This window comes from Pogonomyrmex barbatus, unplaced genomic scaffold (genome assembly GCF_055798465.1).
Source record: "Pogonomyrmex barbatus isolate J1 unplaced genomic scaffold, ASM5579846v1 scaffold17, whole genome shotgun sequence".
In the NCBI taxonomy this organism is placed as follows: domain Eukaryota; kingdom Metazoa; phylum Arthropoda; class Insecta; order Hymenoptera; family Formicidae; genus Pogonomyrmex; species Pogonomyrmex barbatus.
Genome location: NW_028297113.1, coordinates 586,787 through 611,469, shown reverse-complemented (window position 1 = coordinate 611,469; position 24,683 = coordinate 586,787). Strand labels below are relative to the sequence as shown.

The 24,683-nt window shown below is 37.3% G+C and overlaps 2 protein-coding genes across 3 annotated transcripts; one reads left to right on the top strand and one right to left on the bottom strand.

Moving 5' to 3' along the window:
• Window positions 1-15,522: 15,522 nt before the first annotated feature.
• Window positions 15,523-19,886, bottom strand: LOC112552597 (uncharacterized). Its single transcript, XM_089074500.1, has 3 exons — window positions 18,985-19,886; window positions 18,181-18,836; window positions 15,523-18,086 (listed from the first exon to the last, which is right to left on the bottom strand). The coding sequence occupies exons 2-3, from the start codon at window positions 18,558-18,560 to the stop codon at window positions 17,984-17,986; spliced, it is 483 nt and encodes a 160-aa protein (XP_088930626.1). The 5' UTR covers window positions 18,561-18,836; window positions 18,985-19,886; the 3' UTR covers window positions 15,523-17,983.
• Window positions 19,887-21,831: 1,945 nt separating this feature from the next.
• Gos28 (golgi SNAP receptor complex member Gos28) lies at window positions 21,832-23,809 on the top strand. 2 transcript variants are annotated; one of them, XM_011638255.3, is made up of 6 exons: window positions 21,832-22,142; window positions 22,426-22,601; window positions 22,671-22,852; window positions 22,942-23,010; window positions 23,147-23,304; window positions 23,385-23,809. In XM_011638255.3, exons 1-6 carry the CDS (start codon window positions 22,109-22,111, stop codon window positions 23,423-23,425), a joined length of 660 nt encoding a protein of 219 aa, XP_011636557.2. In that variant the 5' UTR covers window positions 21,832-22,108; the 3' UTR covers window positions 23,426-23,809. The 2 variants fall into 2 exon arrangements, with proteins under 2 accessions (XP_011636557.2, XP_011636556.1); XM_011638254.3 differs by having other exon boundaries at window positions 21,836-22,142; window positions 23,147-23,809.
• Window positions 23,810-24,683: the final 874 nt, after the last annotated feature.

Sequence of the window (24,683 nt, the reverse complement as noted above, 5' to 3'; positions counted from 1 at the left end):
CATGAAAGAGATTCGGAATATAAACAGCTAACAGAGAGGAGCCGTCGTGGTCGTGCAGACTAAGTGTCGGATTGGTAGACGAGGGATCCCGAGTTCAAATCCAGTCGGTCTCCGTTAATTTTTTCCGAATCTAATAGATATCTTTCAATACATATACGAGAGCGGTTTGAAAAGTCCGTACAAAGTCGAAAAGATAGCACCACTGGTATATATATATATATATATATACACACATACATTATGTATATATATATATATATATATATATATATATACACATTTATCAAAAATAAGCAATAAATATATATTAACAAATAAATATTGATATTTTGTATTCGTACAAAAATATTATCATTATAAAAAAGTGTACTTATTTCAAATAATATACCATGTAGACTGCGTTTCGATACTCACTGCCAGTATTGAAAACACGTAGTTCAGATCACGTATATTATAGATTTTCAGCACTGGTAGTGAATTTCGAAACACAGCCCTTGTAAAATTAGATAAAAAGATCGATCTTTGATGAATCGATTCTTTAACAGTCAATTTTTTAGTAAATCGATTTTTAAGTGTCCGATCTAAATCAATCCAAAAAATCGATACTTTTGAAAAAATTGTTCATCCCTACTAGGAATTTTCTAATAAGCCACCTATCAAAAATTTTTTTATTTAATCGACCAATCGGCAATGTGTCCGATTGGATCACCCGTGATTTCGCAGTGAAAATTACGAATGATGAAACCATGAGATAGCCACTGGTAAAAATACAAAAGTGAACTATGTCACTGAAAAATACGTGATCGATGCCCTGGAATGACCCTCGCTCCGTATATTAGAACTACAGTATAAGTAGATACAATAGGTTCACTCTGCTCAATATCCGTGAAATGATTGTCACTCGCGCATGACAGAAATGCACACTTAACAATATGGCGGTTAAAAAAAATGGTACATGCCATAACCACAGTACTGTGGTATAAAGTTATTAAAGTGGTGTATATAAATTTGTCAAAGGCCAACACAACAATTTAAATACTCTATAGTGTGTAAAATTTATATAAACATAAATAACAAAAATGGATATTGAACTGAATATTTGTTATATTCTGTTTTAGATATTATATATGACGTATCTTCACTTAGACTCTAGTAAAGAAAGAAAATTAAATATAGAAAGAATTATTGAGAAGTGAATTCGAAATTAACATACTCCTATAACATAGGATGAGTCAATGAAAAGAACAAACTTCAAAAAGTTTCAACCTCATTTCTTTTGCAATTGTACACACACACACACACACACACACACACACACACACACACACACACACACACACACACACACACCATAAATAATTTTATCAATTAATAGATCTTTTTGAACTCTATACCTCTATAACTTTTATCTAAAATTTTATTTTTTAATATGTACAACAATATATACATCGTATATATATCGTAAATATACATTTTTTTATATTTAATAATTGTGTTTTGCATATTTGTATGTACATACATATATTGGCAAAGGAAATAAACTTATATATGAATTAAATGCCAATTAAAACTTTTAAATAATCCTTTCTTTATTGTATTTGTTAATTTACATAAATTATTGCACTTGTTTCTCTTTAATTACATATATAGTTTTATTTTATTTTATATTTATTACTTTAAACTGCCCGCGCTGCACATTCAACATTATGGCCGACCATTTCACTTCAGAGGGTCAATCATGTAACTTTTCCCCTAGGGCGGAAATGTGAAAAGTGAAAAGTTTTATGTGAACTTACGATCATGTACGATTTTGCGGGATCATGTAACTCTCTTAAATGTGAAAATGTAAAATTTTCACGTGAACTTTTTCGCCATGTACTTTGGTGGCGGAAAAGTGGAAATCTAGGAAATTAATAAATATGCTTCGGAATTAGAGAAGATTAGGGCTGCGTTACGATTAAGTGTACATAGTACAATTGGTTATTAAAAGATGTATATAATACTGTACTAATAAAATAATTTTCATTAGCTATAAAAACTATATAAAACTTATGAAACTATGTTTCATGATTTTACTTTCCATGCATCCAAGTTACATACATAATCGCTGTACGTGAAAAGTTTTCACGTGAAATGTCAAGGTGTGAAAAATGAAAAATAAAAAGTGAAAAATGAAAGGTAAAAAATTTCACATAAAGTTACATGATTGACCCCCTGAGAGGGTCAATCATGTAACTTTACGTGAAATTTTTCTCTTTGAATTTGAATAAAGTTACCATTTATCAGGAATTCGAGTTCGATTATTTTTAAACAATGTCGTTATATTTAAGCGTGCGCACAAGATGAATTTGTCCGCCACGTGGCGGTCACAGGAGGAAAAGGCGGGATTTTCGATCTTTTAATGAAGCGGCACAATTTTAAAGAAAATACTAGAATATATATTTTAACGTCTGAACAGAGTTAATACAAAAGTTTCGAAGAACGCACGACTGAACAACGATACGATATTGACTTTACACGACTAATTTCGACTAACTTCGACTTCGGCTTTGACCCTCGTGGAGAAGATGTTTGTCTCGATCGCCGACTAGAAAGAGAGTGTCGGATCGTTGGCTGTTCCGAAAAATGGAGCACGTTCAATGATATTAGTTCAAATAGAGATTGCATCAGCCTCGCTATGACTGGTCAAAATCGAAATATCGAAAAGCGAGTGCTGGGATCGTTCGAATGCTCTCGCCGATCGCCGAACAGCACTTTTGGCGCCATCCGCCGGTCGCCTTAGGAACTTCTTATACTATTGTATCTACTCATACTATGTCAGAACCTTTCCTTATCTAAAGTGGCAGCTTATGTCTATATATTTCATATGTGTATGGCTAGTACTGGCAGTGAATATCGGAATGCAGCCATTAGCTACGTTCATTTAGCACTACAAAAGTTTCGAATTGTTTGATTAATCAATCAAAATAAAAAATTTTATGAATTGATCAATTAAAAAATGCTTCGAAGCATTTGCACCAAGTGGACTGCATCCATAGTTTTATTTCATATGATGTATTCGATCTTAATCGGTTATTCGATATATATCGATATGCTTATAATTTGTCGCGCGAATTTCAATTTGAATGTCAAATATATTTTGTGTGTTGCTTTTTCTATGACAACATATCATCATCGTTATTGATTATTTATAAATAAATAATAATTGAAGAAGGACGTGTTCTTGTATAATTGTACGAAATGTTGCGTTGTAATATAAAATTCATAATTATATTTCTCTGAATAATGTATTAAATAAATCTAAGTTTGAATAAATACAAGAATCAATTCTTAATTGAATAAATAATAAATAAGATCGCTACAGTTATTTCTTCAGAAGTGGGATAAAAGTTTTCTCATGTACCTTCTCTGGCGAAAATAAGACAAATAAAGAAGCATTAAAGAAGAAGCATTAAAACGCTTCATAAACGTTTTACATTTCTTTTACGTTTCGCTGTTCCAATTTACGCTCTCTAGAAGCTTTGTTTACACTTCCGTCACTCTTTTTTTACATTCGACTTACGTTCAACTCTTTATTTTCGCCTTATTTTCGCCAGGGTTCTCGTTTATATAACGCATTTGAATTTGATTGCCGTCCTTCTCGAGCAATTTTTAGTCCGCCTTTGTGAAGAAAAATAATGGATAGGCTTCTTCTGGAAGACTTATCTTTAGAAGAATTTCGTGCGGAAATTCAGCTCATTATGGTTTGAAAATGTCGGATAATAGAAATGTGCATTGATACAGAGTGCATTGATACTATAATGTCGTATTTGGAAAGAAATGGTCCTTTGATGGATATGCGTCATTCGAATCAGAAGGATTCCAATTGCGGAAAAGATGTGGTTCACAGAATTTTTTCTCCTGATGCAAATCAAGATAATCTTTTGCATTTATTTCTTAATTCTGAGGCTAATGATTCAAACTCTGCGAAGCAAGAAGCAACCTGAAATTCCACTTTCACAAGTTATCTGCTTGTTATCTGAGCAAACGCGACAACAACAAGAGGTAATGCGTCAATTATTATCTGCTTTAAATCTTGGAAACTCAGCTTCTAAAGTTTATCCTGCTCCTCCTGGAATCCTATAATATCCCTTCTTCTCAAAATCAACCAAAATCCTTCCCAACTTTCCTGTGAAATCCTAGAAATATGTCTTTAGCCTCTTTTTCGCCTGCTCAAGCTGTTAATTTATTGGCAACACAGATTCCAGAATTCTCAGGTTTGAAAGAGGATGACGTTGATTTATGGATTATTACAGAAAGTTTAATTAAACGTGTATCTCGTATTCATGATGTTTCACATAATGTTACTTTATTAAGCCTGCGAATGCATCGAGGGCTGGTGCAACGACGCGTCGGGTTCGGGGTAGAGGGTGAGCGATGCTTTTCATCGGTCCGCCACATAGTCGTCTTCACGATGAGATCCGCGTCAGTGGAGGAGAGAGAGAGAGAGAGAGAGAGAGAGAGAGAGAGAGAGAGAGAGAGCCAAGGGGATACTCCTATTTCGGAGCGTTTCATAATTGAGACCGTGCGTGGAGGCAGTGGGAGCGAGGGATCGATAATATTTTTTTTTCGGGGTAGGAACCCAGACGCATACGTGTTCAAGGTAGGGGTTGCGGGGTAAAGAGATCGGGATGGGACAGGCGGGTGAGGGGGTGACGAGGAGGCGAAGGGTTTACCGCTCGTGCGACACGTCAACGCGTGGTACGACTAGTATAGTGGCAACGACGTGTTGCCACTGGAAAACTGGTCAAATCTGCTCGTCGTTGGTTTGATTTATGTATTGGATCTGTTAATGAGACATGATTTGGTTTTAAAGATGCTATTACTCATAGATTCAAAAGTAAAATTCTTTTTAATGTTGTTGTAATGGATCAAAGCTCGAAAATAGAATGATATAAAAAAATCTTTTCAGGACTATGCGATAGATAAATTTTCTCTAATGCAAAGTTTGCATCTTTCATCGATTCAATTCAATTAATTAAATGGAATAAGCAGTAAATTTTTAAGAGGTATTATAACTGCTAGATATACTAGGTCGGTTCTAACCCAGGAACTCCGAAGGGGGTGCGAGTGTGCGGGGAGGGGGCGGCGCGCGTACGAAACGAAATAGCGCGTCGACCCAGTGCCATTGAGCGTAAACATGTCGTTCTTAAGCGTGCGATTGAATCGCTGAATCAACACAATCGATGTCTTCAACACTGTATATTAAAGATAAATAACGAAGATGATATAAAGAAAAAATTGCGCGTGGACAGGGCACGTGGACATGACGTCAGAGGGGGGGCCGTCGCCCATCATGTTTTCATCTTCTCTTTTTTTCTTTACCAACTCTCTCTCTCTCTCTCTCTCTCTCTCTCTCTCTCCCCCTCCCATTGCGACTCTCTCTATTGTATATCTACTATCTCTCTATTGTATATCTCTTTCTCGTATACCTATTATCTTTCCCGTTGCGGCTCTCTCTCTCTCTTGACGACTGTTATTTCTCGGCTAATTATTTTTGGTGGGAGGAAAGGAATGAAAGAAATGTTTTTTTGCATATTATATATGTTTATATTTTTAAACAAATTGAATACATTTAAGCGTGAAACTTTTTTTTATTACATTTTTCTTACACACTAAAAACTAAAACTAACAGCTCGCAATCGACGAGTCGACGTCTATCGAAGATATCGCAATCGCGTATCGCGTTTGGTACTTTCTCGGAATCTGTTACAACAGACGCGATGTTGGAGAATCGCGTATACTTAGCATCGATCATATCGACAAATCTGACGAGTCGATCGAACGTCATATCGATATATTCATTCAGATCAAACATTCGGCGTAATTCGATCATCGTACGTTCAAAGCGTACGTTCAAAGATTCAAGACTTACGAGTGTAACGTCGTTCATCAGGCAAACTCTGACGGTTAATGATCTGCTTATAAAATTCTTTGTAATCGTTTTTGTAATCGTTTTGCAACAATTTATAGATATTCCATCGCTGCTCGTAGAGTCCCTTCCACGTTTCGAGAGATAGTATCAATTCCTGTTCCCGATGATTTCCCAGAGCGATCTCCATGTAGCTCGGTGGACTAACGTTGATTCCAATTTCCAAAAATTTGTAACTTGTGGTCGTCAAAGTGTAACGTCTGCTTAGTAAGCGCACCGCGTGACGCTCCATCGAAATGCTGTAGAAATTAAATATATAATATTGTACAATATTGGAAAGAAAGAGAGAAAAAAATAAAAAATGCAGTTGAAACTTATGCATTACGTTCCTTCTTTTATTTTTCGCCATCGTACGGTGCGCTGCTTCCTTTGGCGGAATACATTGCGTACATTGCGTACATTGTTGATCGTTTGTACAAACGAATGATGGAGGAGCGGAGTACTTTTCATGCAGATCGTTCAATGGAGGACTGATCGCATCAGCGTAAATTTTTGACATGGCAAACCATTAATCCCCCCCTCCCCCTCCACTCTTCCTCCTCTCTTCTCCCTTTTTAGGCATTTCATTGTTGTGACATGTAGTGATATGTTCGCAAAGGAGCGTGATGTGTTCAAATTTTTTTTCCAGGAAAAAAGCCGTGATAAGATGGATTTTCGTGGAACTCGACGTACGCGTCGCGACGTGTTAAAAAAGAAGCGTCGATACTCCGGCTGCTATAAACAAATTGCGATTCGGGGAGATCTATGATGATGCTCTGATTTAGACAAAGGAACAAAGAAACTGTAGATGATATATATAATGGGTCATGGAGTGTGCAGGATTACAGTAGATGGAAGTCTAATGTGAGAGAAAGAAATAATTGACCATGTGAATATTGTGATTTGAAAATATGGAAGAAGACATCGCGAATATAATGAACGAAGTATTTGGAGATGAAGAAGAAATGGACATTAATGTTGAAAATATTGACATGGATATTGAAGACGAAGATGAAGATGAAGATGAAGAGCACGCATTGTCTGACAGCGATTACTTGAGTATCAGAGTGAGGAGCTTACGAATTATGTGGAGAAAATTGTTACACGTTCGGAACTCTTTGAATGGTAATAAAAAACATTGTACAATACAATTTTATTATTCGACGGGTGGTGCACTAATTGTATGTGCCGAATGCATGTTCGTCTGGCGGATACTAACATTGGAATAATATATGCCGTTAGGAAGCATGAGATAAATACTCTTGATGCGCTATATGGTCGATTTTGTTCCAATTGTAGTCAGTTCGTATATGTAACAATGCCATGTAACATGTGCCCAATTTGCATCGCGTAAAAAAGACAATATTGTGAACAAATCACATGCAAGTGCTCAGTGGGGACGTAATATAACATATAAAAAAATGGAACACTTAGAGCGAGTGGAACGCGACCTGCTGGAGCAATGCAGCCAGATCGCTACCTTGATGGAGCGTTTCGCGTGGCTGCAACGATACGACGAGTGCATCAAACAACTCGAGGAACTTAGCCGTGTTAAGCGTTCTCGACTCACTTGCAAATAGACAATCTGCGGTGGCGAGGATAGGACAACTCGCGGGTGCAAAGGTACAATTAGAAAGACGTTTCGTGCACGTTGATGGCGAATACCCAAGTAGAGACACTGGATCTCTCGTTTGGCGCGAGATTGATCCGGCGTTTAAAAGCCGTATATTGACAGATGCGGTGATTAACGTGGACTATATCGAGCCGCGACGATTTTTGGAAGACTGGTGGTGTAGAGTTCGAGTGAGTGAGAGACATTGTACAAAGACACGATAGTGTGAAAGTGAACACCGCGTTCAACGGCGAGTTTGTGACGAGCGATAAACGCGCCAATAAAAGTATAAACACGAAAAACTATGAACTCTTTCGAGTGTCAAATTTGGACGAGAGATACGAGCAGCACGTCATCGAACCTACGCTCGAAGAGTTCCAAGAACGCGACAGTGGATGGGCGCTATCACATATATATTAAATTTGACAATTAATATAAATAAATATAATCCAATGCACGCGGGATGTTACATCGAATTGCCGTGAGAAATTATGTTAAAGCGAGTGGTGATCAACGTACGATCCAAGAACAGTGCGTGTTTCGCGTGATCGGTGGTCGCGGCTCTGTATCCGGTCGAAAGGCATACGGATCGGGAATTGTCGTACCCGCATTATACGACAGTGTTAAATCTCCAAGACATTACGTTTCCGATGACGTTGAATCAGATTAAAAGGTTCGAACATCTCAACGACATCTCAATCAACGTCTATGGTATCAAGGAAAAGGAGATACTTCCGATACGGTTGACAGATAAGAAGATGGAGAAACATGCAAATATATTGTACGTACAGAATCCGCGCGACGACAACGCGGGGCACTTCGAGTACATCAAAGACCTGTCCCGCCTTGTAAGCTCGCAAATAAACAAAAAAGAACACAAGAAATACTTTTGCGATCGGTATGTATTTTAACAAATTTTATTATTTCTCTTATAAAATTGTTTATTATAATAAATACTAAAAAATCATATTTTCCGTTTGCAGATGTCTACATTACTTCAGTTCGTCTGAAAAATTGCAATCAAATACAACGGACTACGAAAAGAAACAATGCGCAATCCGACTGCCGAGCGAGGACGACAAGTGGCTCGAATTTAAGAACCACACAAATAAGGAACGACTTCCTTTTGTCATTTACACGGACTTGGAGTGCGTACTATGGCGAACGGAACCGGCAGAAAAGGAAGACGCGTCGTACACTTATCAGCAGCACGAGATATTTAGTATCGGATACTACGTGCGAAGCTCATACGACGATGTGTTATCGGTATATCTATTTCGTTGCGGCGAAGACTGCGTTGCGTTCGTTCGGCAATTCGAAGACTTGGCGCATCAAGTAAAAATTCTGTTATCCGCGAATTTCCTTATGAAAACGTTGTCGAGAGAACAGTGGGAGGCATATCGTAGCGCGACATGTTGTCATGTGTATTTGTGAAAAATCATTTACGTCGCATGATACGCGATCATTGCCACCTTACCGGTCGTTACCGTGATCCCGTGCATTCAAATTGTAATCTAAATTATAAAGATTCATATTGCATTCCCATAGTATTTCATAACTTATTCGATTATGACGCGCATTTTCTCATCATAGAAATAACTACGGCGTTCGAAGGCAGAATCGACGTGCTGCCGATAACAAAAGAAAAATACATCTCATTTACAAAACACGTTCAAGATACCACCGAGAGATCAGATTCAAATTGCGTACGACTGCGGTTCATAGATTTGTACAAATTTTTAAATACCAGCCTCGGTAAATTGGCATCTTTTCTAACAAAAGAAAAATTGAAAATTTTATGTTCCGAATTTTCCATGTTATCAAACGAAGATTTTTATTTGTTGACGCGCAAAGGTGTCTTTCTCTACGAATACATGGATCACATGGACAAGTTGCAGGACACGTGCCTACCACCGCGCGAATCATTCTATAGTTCGTTGACCGGTGATACGATGTCGGAGAATGATTACGCGAACATCTGGCAGCGGTTCTCCATTAAAACTCTAGGCGAGTACAGCGATCTGTATTTAAAAACCGATGTCTTGTTATTGGCTGACATTTGAAAATTTCCGCGAAAGTTGTATCAAAAGTTACAGTCTCGATCGCGCTCATTACTACACATTGCCAGGTTTCACGTGGAATGCCATGCTGAAATATACGCGTGTAAAATTTGAGTTGCTCACCGACATTGATATTGTTATGTTTATCGAGCGCGGTATACGCGGTGACCTCTGTCAATGTTCCGGCAGATACGCGCAGACCAATAACAAGTACATGCATTCGTACGACCCGTTGAAACCGTCGTTATATTTGATGTATTACGACGTGAACAATTTGTACGGATGGGCGATGTGTCAACCGCTGCCCTATGCCGAATGGGTTGAAGACGTTACAAACTTTGACGCGAGCGCGATCGCTCCGGATTCACCTACGGGTTATATTCTTGAGGTCGATATCGAGTATCCGCATCATCTACATGATCGACACACTGACCTATCTTTTTCGCGACGCGCGGTAAATCATCCAGCACGCGGCAGGATAAACTTCTCGCGACGTTATATGATAAGAAGCGGTACGTCATCCACTATCACAACCTGCAGCAATGTACGCGCCACGGTTTTCGTATCGCAAAGATACACCGCGTACTACAATTTGTTCAATCCACCTGGCTCCGCGATTATATCGCGATTATTATAATTCAATACACACTTTAGACGTGCGCGAAAAATGATTTTGAGAAAAATTTATACAAATTAATGAACAACGCGGTATTCGGTAAAACAATGGAAAATGTTCGGAATCACATGGATGTAAAATTGATAACAAAATGGAATAGACGGTATGGCGCGGAGGCAATGATCGCGAAATCAAATTTCCACAGCCGCAGCGTCTTTGCGGAAAACTTAATCGCCGTCGAACTGCGTAAACTCGAGATGAAATTCGACAAGCCGATTTATGTGGATATGTGTATACTCGACATATCGAAAATCTGCTTGTACGAATTTCACCACAAGTATATGTCACCGCTATATCGCGACAAATGTAAGATCATGTACACCAACATGGACAGTCTCATATATCACATCGAGTGCAATGACGTGTACGAGACGATGAAACGCGATATCGCTAGATTCGATACGAGCAATTATCCGCCACACATACGGGATGCCTCTCATGAATAAAAAAGTACCCGGCCTAATAAAGGATGAAAATAACGGTACGTGCAATAATGACGGAATTCGTCGGACTCAGAGCGAAGATGTACACGGTGAAGGTTGATGGTAAAAAGGATACCAAAAAGGCGAAAGATGTAAAAAGTAACGTCGTAGCGCGAACAATAACGTTCGACGATTACACGCGATGTTTGAATGAAGAGATCGAAATGACTCGTCGCCAGCCATGTATAAGATCCAAGTTACACCAAGTATATACGGTGTCTGAGTCGAAAATCGCTCTGATGACAAACGATACATCATACCGGATTCGACGGAAACGTTACCGTGGGGACATTCCATTATAATAATATACATGTATATGCAATGTATATATATTTTTATATTCTTTTATGTAGTTTATATATATGTATGGACATATGTACGTATGTACGTATACACGTATGCATGTATGCACGTATGCACGTATGCACGTATGCACATATGCACGTATGTATGTATGTATGTATTATATATATCATAAGTTTTATTGTTGTTACCATATATGTATAGTTTTTACGAAGATATAATGGAAGAAAAAAAAAGACTCTTTATATATATTTATACATTGTATATTAATTTTTTTTATACATTGTGAAAATAAAAAATAAATTAAATCACACTGCTTTTGTTTATCCACGAATTGTGCAATCCATCCCAACCATTTGACGTAAACCTTGTCTCCTTTCCTTCGCAGTACTTTCTCTACGAAATACACGTCCGGATGAGTCGCGCGATGCAACTCGTGCTCGTAGAATGCTCCAGCGACGGCTTTTCCACGATAATCCTCAAGCAGATAAATTACAGGATTAGTATGCTGTAGTATGTATTTTAATGATCTTAAACACCTCGGTGGTCCAATTTGGCGTGTAACCTTTTTCGAAAATTGTCTTGTACTTGCTCACGCGTAGCGAATCGCCTATTTTGAATTTTGCTGGACCTGCGATCTTTATCGCACTGTACACCGTGTCCAAGAATCTTTTGGCGATCGCGGGAGTTACGTCAGCGGGTCGAATGCCGATAATGCAATGCTTGCTTGTAATCTGACACGAGGTAGCGCATCGACCCACTTGTAAGTGCTATTGAGCGTAAACTTCCACATGTCGTTCTTAAGCGTATGATCGAATCACGTATCGACGAAACGAGCTAATCGATTGACATCAGTGAGGAAAAAAACAATTTTAAATTGTATATCTTATTTATTATCAAACATCGTCAAAACATGAGATCCGATGAATGTGAAAAAAATGTTAGCTCCGAGAAACGACGAAGCGTTGAGAAATTGCACGCTCCGGCGAGAAGAAATTTTCCGCGAAGACGTGTTATAATTCGGGGATACGACGATCTGTGGCAGGCTGATATCGTCGAGATGCGTCCGTACTCGAATTTCAACAGAGGTCATCACTACATATTCACCGTCATTGATGCGTTGAGCAAGTACGTCTGGGCCGTACCGCTCAAGAGCAAGGTCGGAAGGGAGACAGCTAACACTAACGCTAAGATAATTCGAGAGAGCGGAAGATACCCGAGAAACTTGCAAACGGATATGAGAAAGAAGTTTTATAATGTCGATGTGCAGAAACTTTTGAAAAAACACAACGTTAATTCATTATTCCACGTATACGGCGTTGAAGGCATCGATCGTCGAGCGATTCAATCGCACGCTTAAGAACGACATGTGGAAGATTTACGCTCAATGGCACTTATAAGTGGGTCGATGCGCTACCTCGTCTCGTGTCAGATTACAACGCGCGCAAGCATCGCACTATCGGCATGCGACCCGCTGACGTAACTCCCGCGATCGCCAAAAGACTCCTGGACACGATGTACAGTGCGATAAAGATCGCAGATCCAGCAAAATTCAAAGTAGGCGATTTGCTACACGTGAGCAAGTACAAGATAGTTTTCAAAAAAGGTTACACATCAAATTGGACCGGTGTTTAAGATCGTTAAAGTGCAACATACTAATCCTGTAACCTATCTGCTTGAGAATTATCGCGGAAAAGCCGTCGCTGGAGCGTCCTACGAGCACGAGTTGCATCGCGCGACTCATCCGGATGTGTATCTCGTGGAGAAAGTATTGCGCAGGAAAGGAGATAAGGTTTACATCAAATGGTTGGAATGGATCGCACAATTCGTGGATAAACAAAAGCAGTGTAATTTATTAATTCATTTATTACAATTAATTCATTTTTTACTTTTACAATGTACAAAAAAATTAATATAGAATGTATAAATATATATAAAGAGTCTTTTTTTTTCTTCCATTACATCTTCGTAAAAACTATATATATATATATATATGGTATTATATATATGGTATTATATATATATATATGGAATTAATATATATATATATATATATATATATATATATATATATATGATAACAACGATGAAACTTATGATATATATATAATACATACATACATACATACATATATACATACATGCATACATACATATATACATACATATTAGGTGTACAAAAAAGTTCTGAGCTTTAGATTTCATACAACCGAAATAACAATTTAAATTTTATATATCTTCTCGCCCTTTTGCGGTTTTAAACCGTTGACATTTGCCTTCTAAATACCATACGGTTTGGCGTTTGATGCACATAACCTCAAAAATCAGTAGTGTTCACGATGGCAATAACAAAAGAGCATATTCGATTTTCCATCCACTTCGCGTTTCATCTGAAGAAAAATGCTGCTGAAGCCACTGCAATGATTTGTGCTGCATATGGAGAGAACGCTGTAAGTCATACTACATGTAAAAAATGGTATCAAAAATTTCACCAAGGACATTTCAGTCTTGAAGATGAACCGCATGCTGGACACCCTCAAAAGATTGAAATGGACGAATTGCAAGTACTGCTGGATATAAACTCTGCGCAAACTGAAAAGGAGCTTGTAGAACAGCTTGGCGTTACGCAGCAAACCATTTTCGTACGTTTACATACGATGGGAAAGGTTCAGAAGAAAGGCAGATGGGTTCCACATGAATTGTCCGAAGACAACAAAAATCGTCGGCGTGACACTGCACTCACTTTGCTTTCAAAGTTTCGGAAAAAAGATTTTCTGCACAAAATCAACAGGCGATGAAAAGTGGATTCTTTATGATAACCCTAAACGTAGAAAATCATGGATTGACCCTGGTCAACCTTCGACATCGACGCCAAAGCCCAATATCCACGCTAAAAAGGTTTTGCTCTGTATCTGGTGGGATTGGAAAGGTGTGTTGTATTACGAGTTGTTACAACCGGGTGAAACAATCACGGCAGACCGCTTATCAACAACAATTGACCAATTTGAGCGATGCATTAGAAGAAAAAAGGCCATTTACTGGTCAAGGACGTCGTAAAGTGATTTTGCTTCAATGCTCGATCACATGTTGCGAAAGCGACTCAGGACCATATCTTTGCGTTAGGCTGGGAACTTCTCCCGCACGCGGCGTATAGCCCAGACATGGCGCCTTCCGATTACTACCTATTCCGGTCGCTGCAGCATCATTTAGCTGATACACATTTCGTGAGATTTGAAGAGATACGAAAATGCATTGATGACTTTATCGCTTCGAAGCCGGTGAGCTTTTATCATCAAGGAATTCGCAAGCTACCCGAAAGATGGCAAAAGATCGTTGATGCAAACGGGGATTATTTTGCTGATTAACATTTTTTTGTTTGTTTTTGAATAAAAATTGAATTTTACAAAAAAAAGCTCAGAACTTTTTTGTACACCTAATACATACATACATACGTACATACGTACATTGTAACGCGGTCACCTCGCTCGACGCTCGGATCGGCTCGTCGGTGTCCGGGTTCGAGAGGAGGGGAGACTCGAGCATACGCGAACACAGGTTGCAGCGAAAAGATCCTTTATTGGTAGAAAGATAGATACAGAGTAGGGCCTGGTGATGTCACAGTCTAATAGCAAAGCGGAGATGCAAAGCGATTGGCGTAAGGCGGCGAGAAGCGCAAGACAGGTGCGGCGTGCGGTCGACAACGGTTTATTTACACGTGACTATGGTGCGGTTACAACTAAAGAACTTAGAGCTACCGGCTTATAACTAACGGACTTCTGTATCACATGCACTTACAAGCTAATGTCAAGTTGGACGAGGTATTGCGGGCAAAACCGAATGTCACATCGAGCTCTGCCTTCGCAATGGAAACCGGCGAAACCCGGTGGAGCTGAGCGAAACCTCAGCCCGCGGAGTGGTGACAGGAGTCGGCGAAACCCGACAGAGTTAAGCGAAACCTTAGCTCGAAGAGTGGTGACAGGAGTCGGCGAAACCCAACAGAGCCAAGCGAAACCTCAGCCCCGAGAGGTAGTAGGTACTGGTCAGGTCGGTGTCAGGAGTCGGATCGCAGGATGGGATCTGGTCTCGATATCTCGGCCGGCCGGGCTTATATACCCGGCCGGCGTTCCCCACTGCGCGCCGTCAGTCCGGCGGTGGGGAGTCGGTATCGCGTGGGGCACCATGAGAGATAGCGTGAGCGAGACGGCGCGTGCGGTGTACAGGCAAGCGAGTGAGACAGCGCGAGCGGTGTGCGTGCAAGCAGGATAGGTAGCGCAGGAAAAACAAGCATATATCTATTTATATATATATATATATATATATATATATATATTTGGTACAAATAACGGCCCTGCCGTTACATACATATATATGTACATACATACGTACATATGTGCATACATATATATAAACTATATAAAAGAATATAAAAATATATGTACATTGCATATACATGTATATTATTATAATGGAATGTCCCCACGGTAACGTTTCCGTCGATCCGGTATCCTTTGTCATCGTACGAACTCAGAACAATTTTCGACTCGGACACCGTATATACTTGGTGTAACTTGGATCTTATACATGACTGGCGACGAGTCATTTCGATCTCTTCATTCAAGCATCGCGTGTAATCGTCGAACGTTATTGTTCGCGCTACGACGTTATTTTTTACATCTTTCGCCTTTTTGGTATCCTTTTTACCATCAACCTTCACCGTGTACATCTTCGCTCTGAATCCGACAAATTCCGTCATTATTGCACGTACCGTTATTTTCATCCTTTATTAGGCCGGGTACTTTTTTATTCATGAGAGGCATCCCGTATGTGTGGCGGATAATTGCTCGTATCGAATCTAGCGATATCGCGTTTCATCGTCTCGTACACGTCATTGCACTCGATGTGATATATGAGACTGTCCATGTTGGTGTACATGATCTTACATTTGTCGCGATACAGCGGTGACATATACTTGTGGTGAAATTCGTATAAACAGATTTTCGATATGTCGAGTATACACATATCCACATAAATCGGCTTGTCGAATTTCATCTCGAGTTTACGCAGTTCGACGGCGATTAAGTTTTCCGCAAAGACGCTGCGGCTGTGGAAATTTGATTTCGCGATCATTGCCTCCGCGCCATACCGTCTATTCCATTTTGTTATCAATTTTACATCCATGTGATTCCGAACATTTTCCATTGTTTTACCGAATACCGCGTTGTTCATTAATTTGTATAAATTTTTCTCAAAATCATTTTTCGCGCACGTCTAAAGTGTGTATTGAATTATAATAATCGCGATATAATCGCGGAGCCAGGTGGATTGAACAAATTGTAGTACGCGGTGTATCTTTGCGATACGAAAACCGTGGCGCGTACATTGCTGCAGGTTGTGATAGTGGATGACGTACCGCTTCTTATCATATAACGTCGCGAGAAGTTTATCCTGCCGGCTGGGTGATTGCTGGGTGCCGCGCGTCGGACAAAAAGATAGGTCAGTGTGTCGATCATGTAGATGATGCGGATATTCGATATCAACCTCAAGAATATAACCCGTAGGTGAATCCGGAGCGATCGCGCTCGCGTCAAAGTTCGTAATGTCTTCAACCCATTCGGCATAGGGCAGCGGTTGACACATCGCCCATCCGTACAAATTGTTCACGTCATAATACATCAAATACGACGACGGTTTCAACGGGTCGTACGAATGCATGTACTTGTTATTGGCCTGCGCGTATCTGCCGAAACATTGACTGAGGTCACCGCGTATACCGCGCTCGATAAACATAACCATATCAATGTCGGTGAACAACTCAAATTTTACGTATGTTTCAACATGGTATTCCACGTGAAACCTGGCAATGTGTAGTAATGAACGGGATCGAGACTGTAACTTTTGATACAACTTTCGCGGAAATTTTCAAAAACGTCAGCCAATAACAAGACATCGGTTTTTAAATACAGATCGCTATACTCGCCTAGAGTTTTAATGGAGAACCGCTGCCAGACGTTCGCGGCGCGTAATCGTTCTCCGACATCGTATCACCGGTCAACGAACTATAGAATGATTCGCGCGGTGGTAGGCACGTGTCCTGCAACTTGTCCATGTGATCCATGTATTCGTAGAGAAAGACACCTTTGCGCGTCAACAAGTAAAAATCTTCGTTTGATAACATGGAAAATTCGGAACATAAAATTTTCAATTTTTCTTTTGTTAGAAAAGATGCCAATTTACCGAGACTGGTATTTAAAAATTTGTACAAATCTATGAACCGCAGTCGTACGCAATTTGAATCTGATCTCTCGGTGGTATCTTGAACGTGTTTTGTAAATGAGATGTATTTTTCTTTTGTTATCGGCAGCACGTCGATTCTGCCTTCGAACGCCGTAGTTATTTCTATGATGAGAAAATGCGCGTTATAATCGGATAAGTTGTGAAATACTATGGGAATGCAATATGAATCTTTATAATTTAGATTACAATTTGAATGCACGGGATCACGGTAACGACCGGTAAGGTGGCAATGATCGCGTATCATGCGACGCAAATGATTTTTCACAAATATGACAACATGTCGCGCTACGATATGCCTCCCACTGTTCTCTCGACAACGTTTTTATAAGGACATTCGTCGAATAACAGAATTTTTACTTGATGCGCCAAGTCTTCGAGTTGCCGAACGAACGCAACGCAGTCTTCGCCGCAACGAAATAGATATACCGATAACACATCGTCGTATGAACTTCGCACGTAGTATCCGATACTAAATATCTCGTGCTGCTGATAAGTGTACGACGCGTCTTCCTTTTCTGCCGGTTCCGTTCGCCATAGTACGCACTCCAAGTCCGTGTAAATGACAAAAGGAAGTCGTTCCTTATTTGTGTGGTTCTTGAATTCGAGTCACTTGTCGTCCTCGCTCGGCAGTCGGATTGCGCATTGTTTCTTTTCGCAGTCCGTTGTATTTGACTGCAATTTTTCAGACGAACTGAAGTAATGTAGACATCTGCAAACGGAAAATATGATTTTTTAGTATTTATTATAATAAACAATTTTATAAGAGAAATATAGAGAATAATAAAATTTGTTAAAATACATACCGGTCGCAAAAGTATTTCTTGTGTTCTTTTTTATTTATTTGCGAGCTCACAAGGCGGGACAGGTCTTTGATGTACGCGAAGTGCCCCGCGTTGTCGTCACACGGACTCTGCATGTACAATATATTTGCATGTTTCTCCATCTTCTTATCTGTCAACCATATCAGGAATATCTCCTTTTCCTTGATACCGTACACGTTGATTGAGATGTCATTGAGATGTTCGAACTTTTTAATCTGATTCAATGTCATCGGAAATGTAATGTCTTGAAGATTTAACACTGTCGATAATTCCCGATCCGTATGCCTTTCGACCGGATGCAGAGCCGCGACCACCGGCCACGCGAAACACGCATTGTTCTTGGATCGTACGTTGATCATCATTTTAACATAATTTGCCGCGGCAATTCGGAGAGATCCATTGTCTCTACTGGTGCTCACATACTTGCCACTAACGTGCACAAAATGTCTTTCTAATTGCAATCACGAGTCGCGCGATCTTCGCCACCACAGATCGTCTATTTACAACGGTGAGTCGAGAACGCTTAATACGGCTAAGTTCCTCGAATTGTTTGATGCACTTGTCGCATCGTTGCAGCCACGCGAAACACTCCACCAAAATCTGACTGCACTGCTCCAGCAGCTCGCGTTCCACTCGCTCTATATTACATATATATATATATTTTAAATATTTATTTTAAATTTTTTATAATTTTTTATAAATATTTTAAATATTTATTTTAAATTTATATTTTATAAAATAGTTTTATTTCTAGTTTATATAAGTATAACATATAAATATACATACAGTAATAATAAAACAATTATGGTAACTGGATATCGAGAACATTTTGTATTCGTTCTTTTTTCCGTATACCTTCAATATGTAATTCTCGATTGATATTATCGTCTTCTCCATTCCTTACATTTTTTATGTCATTGTTTTCAACAAATATCGGAATATTATCGATCATGTCATTCCTCGATATACATATATTGTGCAATACGCAACACGCATTACATAATTAGGAATAAGATCAGTTCGCCTCACAGGAAGTTTATCTAGCAACATTCTAAATCATTCTTTCAAGAGTTCGTTCTACTGCCATTCGAGTCGAAGATAAGCAATAGTTAAAATTTCATTGCTTTTGCGTTAATCCATTATCTTTAAACCATCCATTAGCGTCCATTATCTTTAAACTACTAATAGGTGTCGTTGAATTTTGTAGGCTGCATCTCCTATTACATGACTATTATTAGAAAATTTCAACGAATCATCGAAAATACATTGTATACCAGAGAGTCGAAATACTCTTTGATTATGTACTCACTGATCCAGGATAGCCAACGAAACAATGAGTAAATTGTAAGTTATGCTTACAAATCACCTGCAATTTTAATAGATTGTTACTACCATTTTTTATTAATTATATAGATATGTGCAAGAAATGAAATAAAATAATACCTGCAGAATGAGAGCCCTTTCGATTAATGTATATTTCAGGATGATCATTTGGAGTATTTATAACAATATGTGTTCCATCTAATGCACCGATAACACTCGGAAATCCGTTTTGCCGCTTAAATGCTACTAATAGATTCATTTGCCTCGTCTTCTGTTAGTCATGTTATGAATTGCTCTCGAAGACTAATAAGAGCATTTATAACGCGCCTTACTATGTGCAGACCAATAGCTTTACCAACATTAAAACGGTGACATATAGATCTACAATATAATGAAATAAATATTTACAGTAGATGATATTTTACGGTGTTTTTATTTTACGGTGTTTTAATTTACAGATATGAATCTGATGCAGCAAGCGTCCAAATGGTTATTAGAAGTTGTTTTTCCAAATTAATGAGGAAAGCGACTAAGTAGTTATCTGCAGATCAGGATTTGACTTTTTTTCTAACTTTGGTTCTATTATGGTTAATAATAGGACCAATGGAAAGTTTCTCGAAACATTCTATTAAAAATAATAAGTTTATAATTAACAAAACATTTATTTTTGAAACAGTAGTATATAACGATATGGTAATAATGTACATTACTATAAATAATGAATATTATTGATGAATATGAATATTATATATAATATTTTATTAAGTAATATTTTCAATAAATAACTGCACTTTTCTTACCGAAAATGTGATTTAAAGTCTGCATCTGTTAATACAGAAATTACGTTTTGAATATAATTTTGTACGCGTAATTTTAAAAACAGTGGTCCGTGTTTACTATCAATCTTATTTATTAGTAATATCAGTAATATCTTATTTATTAGTAATTTGTAACATCATATCATCATCAGAATTATTATCACTTGATTGTTTTCGGTTATTATTCTAATAACATTGAATAACATATGTTGATCCATATTGATTATGTTTTGATTTTTTATGTACACTTTTTTTATTGCTTTACACTGCTTTTCTGTTCCGAAATCCAGTACTAGACAATAAAAATTTAAATTTCGGAACGATAAAAGTCAGTCATTTCAATAACAGCAGCGACAGACTTCCAGTTAATTTTAATTTTGGAACATGGCCTGATATACAATATTACGTACATGCCCGCGCATATGTCAAAAAGGATGTGCAAACCAACAGATTATTACTTGAATAGTGCTACTAATCCATAGAAACTAAAATTATTTTGTTTAGAGGATTTCGTTGGTACCAACTTTATTCCCTCCATTTTTCGGGAAATTGTTGTCTAATCACGGGGATCGACATGTAACTTTTTCCCTAGGGCGGAAACGTGAAAAGTGAAAAGTTTCACGTGAACTTATGATCATGTACGATTTTGCGGGATCATGTAACTCTCTCAAACTTGAAAATGTGAAATTTGTCGCCTATATACCTTGGTGGCGGAAATCTAAGGAAAGGTGGAAATCTAGGGAATTAATAAATATGCTTCGGAATTAGAGAAGATTAAGGCTGCGTTAGTGTCGGTCCACAATAGGTGATTTAAGCTTTAAGAAGTAAGAAATTGACCAATTATAATCGAATATGAAAAGAATAATCGACTATGATTGGTCAATTTCTTACGACTTAAAGATTAAATACTTATTGTGGACCGACACTTAGGATTAAGTGTACGTAATACAATTGGTTATTAAAAGATATATATAATATAATACTGTACCATATATAATACTGTACCAATAAAATAATTTTCATTAGCTATAAAACCTATGAAACTATGTTTCATGATTTCACTTTCCACGCATCCAAGCTATATACATAATCGCTGTACGTGAAAAGTTTCACGTGAAATGTCAAGGGAGGGTCAATCATGTAACTTTACATGAAATTTTTCACTTTTCATTTTTCACTTTTTACTTTTCATTTTTCACACCTTAGTGTCGGTCCACAATAAGTATTTAATCTTTAAGCCGTAAGAAATTGACTAATCATAGTCGAGTATTCTTTTCATATTCGATTATAATTGGTCAATTTGGTCAATTTCTTACTTCTTAAAGCTTAAATCACCTATTGTGGACCGACACTTAAAGTTACATGATTGACTCTCTAATGATATAGAAGAGTATATGGAAGAGTATATGGTATGCGGGGTCTATATTATTATATGTCTATGATTCCCACCAGTTGGGCATTTAAATGACAAAGAACGTTATAGAAAATTCCGAGAGGAAGTGTAACAGAAAATTAGTTGTGATTGGTTACCTACTTAACTACTCGACATGTGCAGTTTAATTTTATACATGCTGAAATCGGGAGAATTGCGCTACTCTGTATATGCTGTGTTATAGACATTGCGCAGTCCCTGTTATTGTAATATTTTTTCTCAATCTGTAACAATTTCATTGTTTTTTTCTATATCCCTTCAGAAATATCAGTGAAAAGGTGTTATATGACGTTTTACATATTAATCAAACGTATACATTTGTGATTCAGACGATCAAATGGCTGGCTCGCTGGGTACAGTCGATTGGGAAGGTAGGTCACAATTGCTACAAAATTTGTGTTCAAAACATTCAAGAAAGAAAGGAAAACTCTTCGCGATTATGTTTATTTTTTTAGAGAAAGGTCTCGAAAATTCAATATTTTTTGTACATTCTAAAATAATGATGTTATCTTGCCACTTTTGTTTTTACACGTCGCTGATCATACTACTCGCATCGTATAAAAAAGAAACATATTCATGAAGAAATTTTCTTTTTTTTTATCGTTTACATGTAGAAGCTGCGGTCAAATCACACGAATTGCTATTTTGTTGTAGATCTAAGGAAGCAGGCGAGACACCTAGAAAATGAAATTGATGCTAAGTTGGTGGCATTTAGTAAACTGGGCATAAATACTAGTGCTAGGCATACCAGTACAGAAGAAATTCCTCTTCTAGATGAGGAACAAGTATTTGAGAACATGGCATCAGAAATTGAGACATTGCTCTCCAAAGTAAGCTCTTTTTTCTGATATATATACACACACAAAAGAATATATTAATAAGACTCACATACAACATAGTTGTTCTCCATAAACGAAAGGATGAGCGAATTACAGCCGAATGGAGCAGCTATGTTGCATACAATGCAACGTCACAAGGAGATATTGAAAGATTATAAACTGGAATTTAATAAGATTAGAAATAATTTTATTGCTAGAAAAGATCGCGAGGATCTTCTAGGCAGCGTTCGTAAAGAAATAGAGTATGTACAACTTTGTTGTCATTTCCATTATAAATTATATATCAATTATGGATATCACATTGATGAAAAACCAATATTTTATATTATAGCAATTATAAAAATGCAAGTGGGTTGAATCGGCGTGAAATGTATCTCAAAGAAAATCAACATATTCACAAGTAAGCCAGTTTAGTCTTATTCATAATACTATGATAAAGATTAAAATATATATCCCATTAATGTTATTTTAAACATATCTGTGAAAAATCTTTCAATACTTATATTTTATCATATATTATTAATATATCTTTTTAGTTCCGACCGATTAATCAATCATCAAATAAGCATAGCAATGGAAACACGGGATCATCTGATGACTCAGAGACAGGCATTTAAACGTATACAAACTCGATTTAATGACATCTCCAATCGATTTCCAGCAGTGAACAGTCTATTGCAGAGGATAAATCTGCGTAAGAGGAGAGATTCTGTTATACTCGGTCTTGTCATTGGAGTCTGTACATTTTTAATGCTTCTATATGCCTTTCATTAGATGCAATGGCGATATCAAGATACTTCCATCAGATTAGATAGCGATTATTTTGTGATTTTTCGCGATGTTTCACAGTAAATATAAATACATTTAAGAAATATCCAGATTTAACAAATACATATGTAATTTTAGTATTTGAGTATATGAAAGTGATGTGTGTATGTTGCTAGAGTGATCAAGATTAAATGTACAGTTGCATTCGAAGTGCACGAAAAGAAATTCATCATTCTGTAGGTTTTTTTATACAAACATACGAAGTATAAGATGAAAATATATGATGTAAGCAGAACTTTTATTCAGATTTAACACAACATTATAATTTAATAAATGTTAAAGTACAAGGATACACGCGCATGCAATTGATGCTGTTATAGATTCAATTAATTTTTCGATTTTTTAAATAAAATATGGAGAAAGGAAAAACATACCAGTTTAGTTTTTTTTTCTTGGTAGTTAATTTCCTTTCTTTATTAAAAAAAAGTAGGTTTCTAATGAACAATCTTCACATTTGTATTTTGCGATGAAATCATTATATTTGGTATCTGCATAAAAATCATCATTTTATTCTACATCATTTAATAATATACTTGATAATAAAGACATATTTTGATGTAGCAGTTTCATTATACAAAAAAAAGAAATTCAGCATTAATCGCTTAATGGTTCGTTAAAATGCAAAATGGATTTTTAGAAAGAATTCTCGGATATGAAAACGGTGAGTATCGTCGAATATAAAGAATTGGATTTTTTTACATACACAGACATTTATACATGCATATATACACGCAACACATTCGATCATTCGTGAATTATCCATTAAAATATAGCACATTAAAAAAGAAATAATCGTTTCATTAGAAAGCATGTTTGTTTCCACACGTACTAGATACTACATTTATAAGCCATGGTTGGAAGTTAAGAACTCAAGCGAGATAATTATAAAAAAATACAAAACTACATTCTACAACTTTGTCCATTTTTAAATTAAAATTAAATATATTAAAATTCCGCTGCTCTCTGTATTTCACTAATATATAAACTAATAATAATTAATGTATTATTTTACGCAAATAGCATGCATTTGAAAGAATTAAATCTATAAATCTCGCTTAAACATTGAATATTTCCTTTCATCCTTTTCCGACTTTTTTTTTCGTGAAAGATTTATTCATTATATACTTCATAATTGAACACTTTACTCTCTTTTCTTTCATCTCTTTATAAATGTAATACATAGCTTTTATCCATGAAGTCATGTGATAGTTTTTGCGTACTTCCGCAGGATGATTCTTTATTACA

Bases quoted from the DNA above. Each gene is read 5' to 3' on its own strand.
- LOC112552597 (XM_089074500.1), bottom strand. From the start codon at position 18,560: ATGATGATCAACGTACGATCCAAGAACAATGCGTGTTTCGCGTGGCCG. The intron at 18,087-18,180 runs GTATGTATTTTA...TTCCGTTTGCAG, and splicing joins AAGAAATACTTTTGCGACCG to ATGTCTACATTACTTCAGTT.
- Gos28 (XM_011638254.3), top strand. From the start codon at position 22,109: ATGGCTGGCTCGCTGGGTACAGTCGATTGGGAAG. The intron at 22,143-22,425 runs GTAGGTCACAAT...ATTTTGTTGTAG, and splicing joins GGGTACAGTCGATTGGGAAG to ATCTAAGGAAGCAGGCGAGA. The intron at 22,602-22,670 runs GTAAGCTCTTTT...CATACAACATAG, and splicing joins TTGAGACATTGCTCTCCAAA to TTGTTCTCCATAAACGAAAG.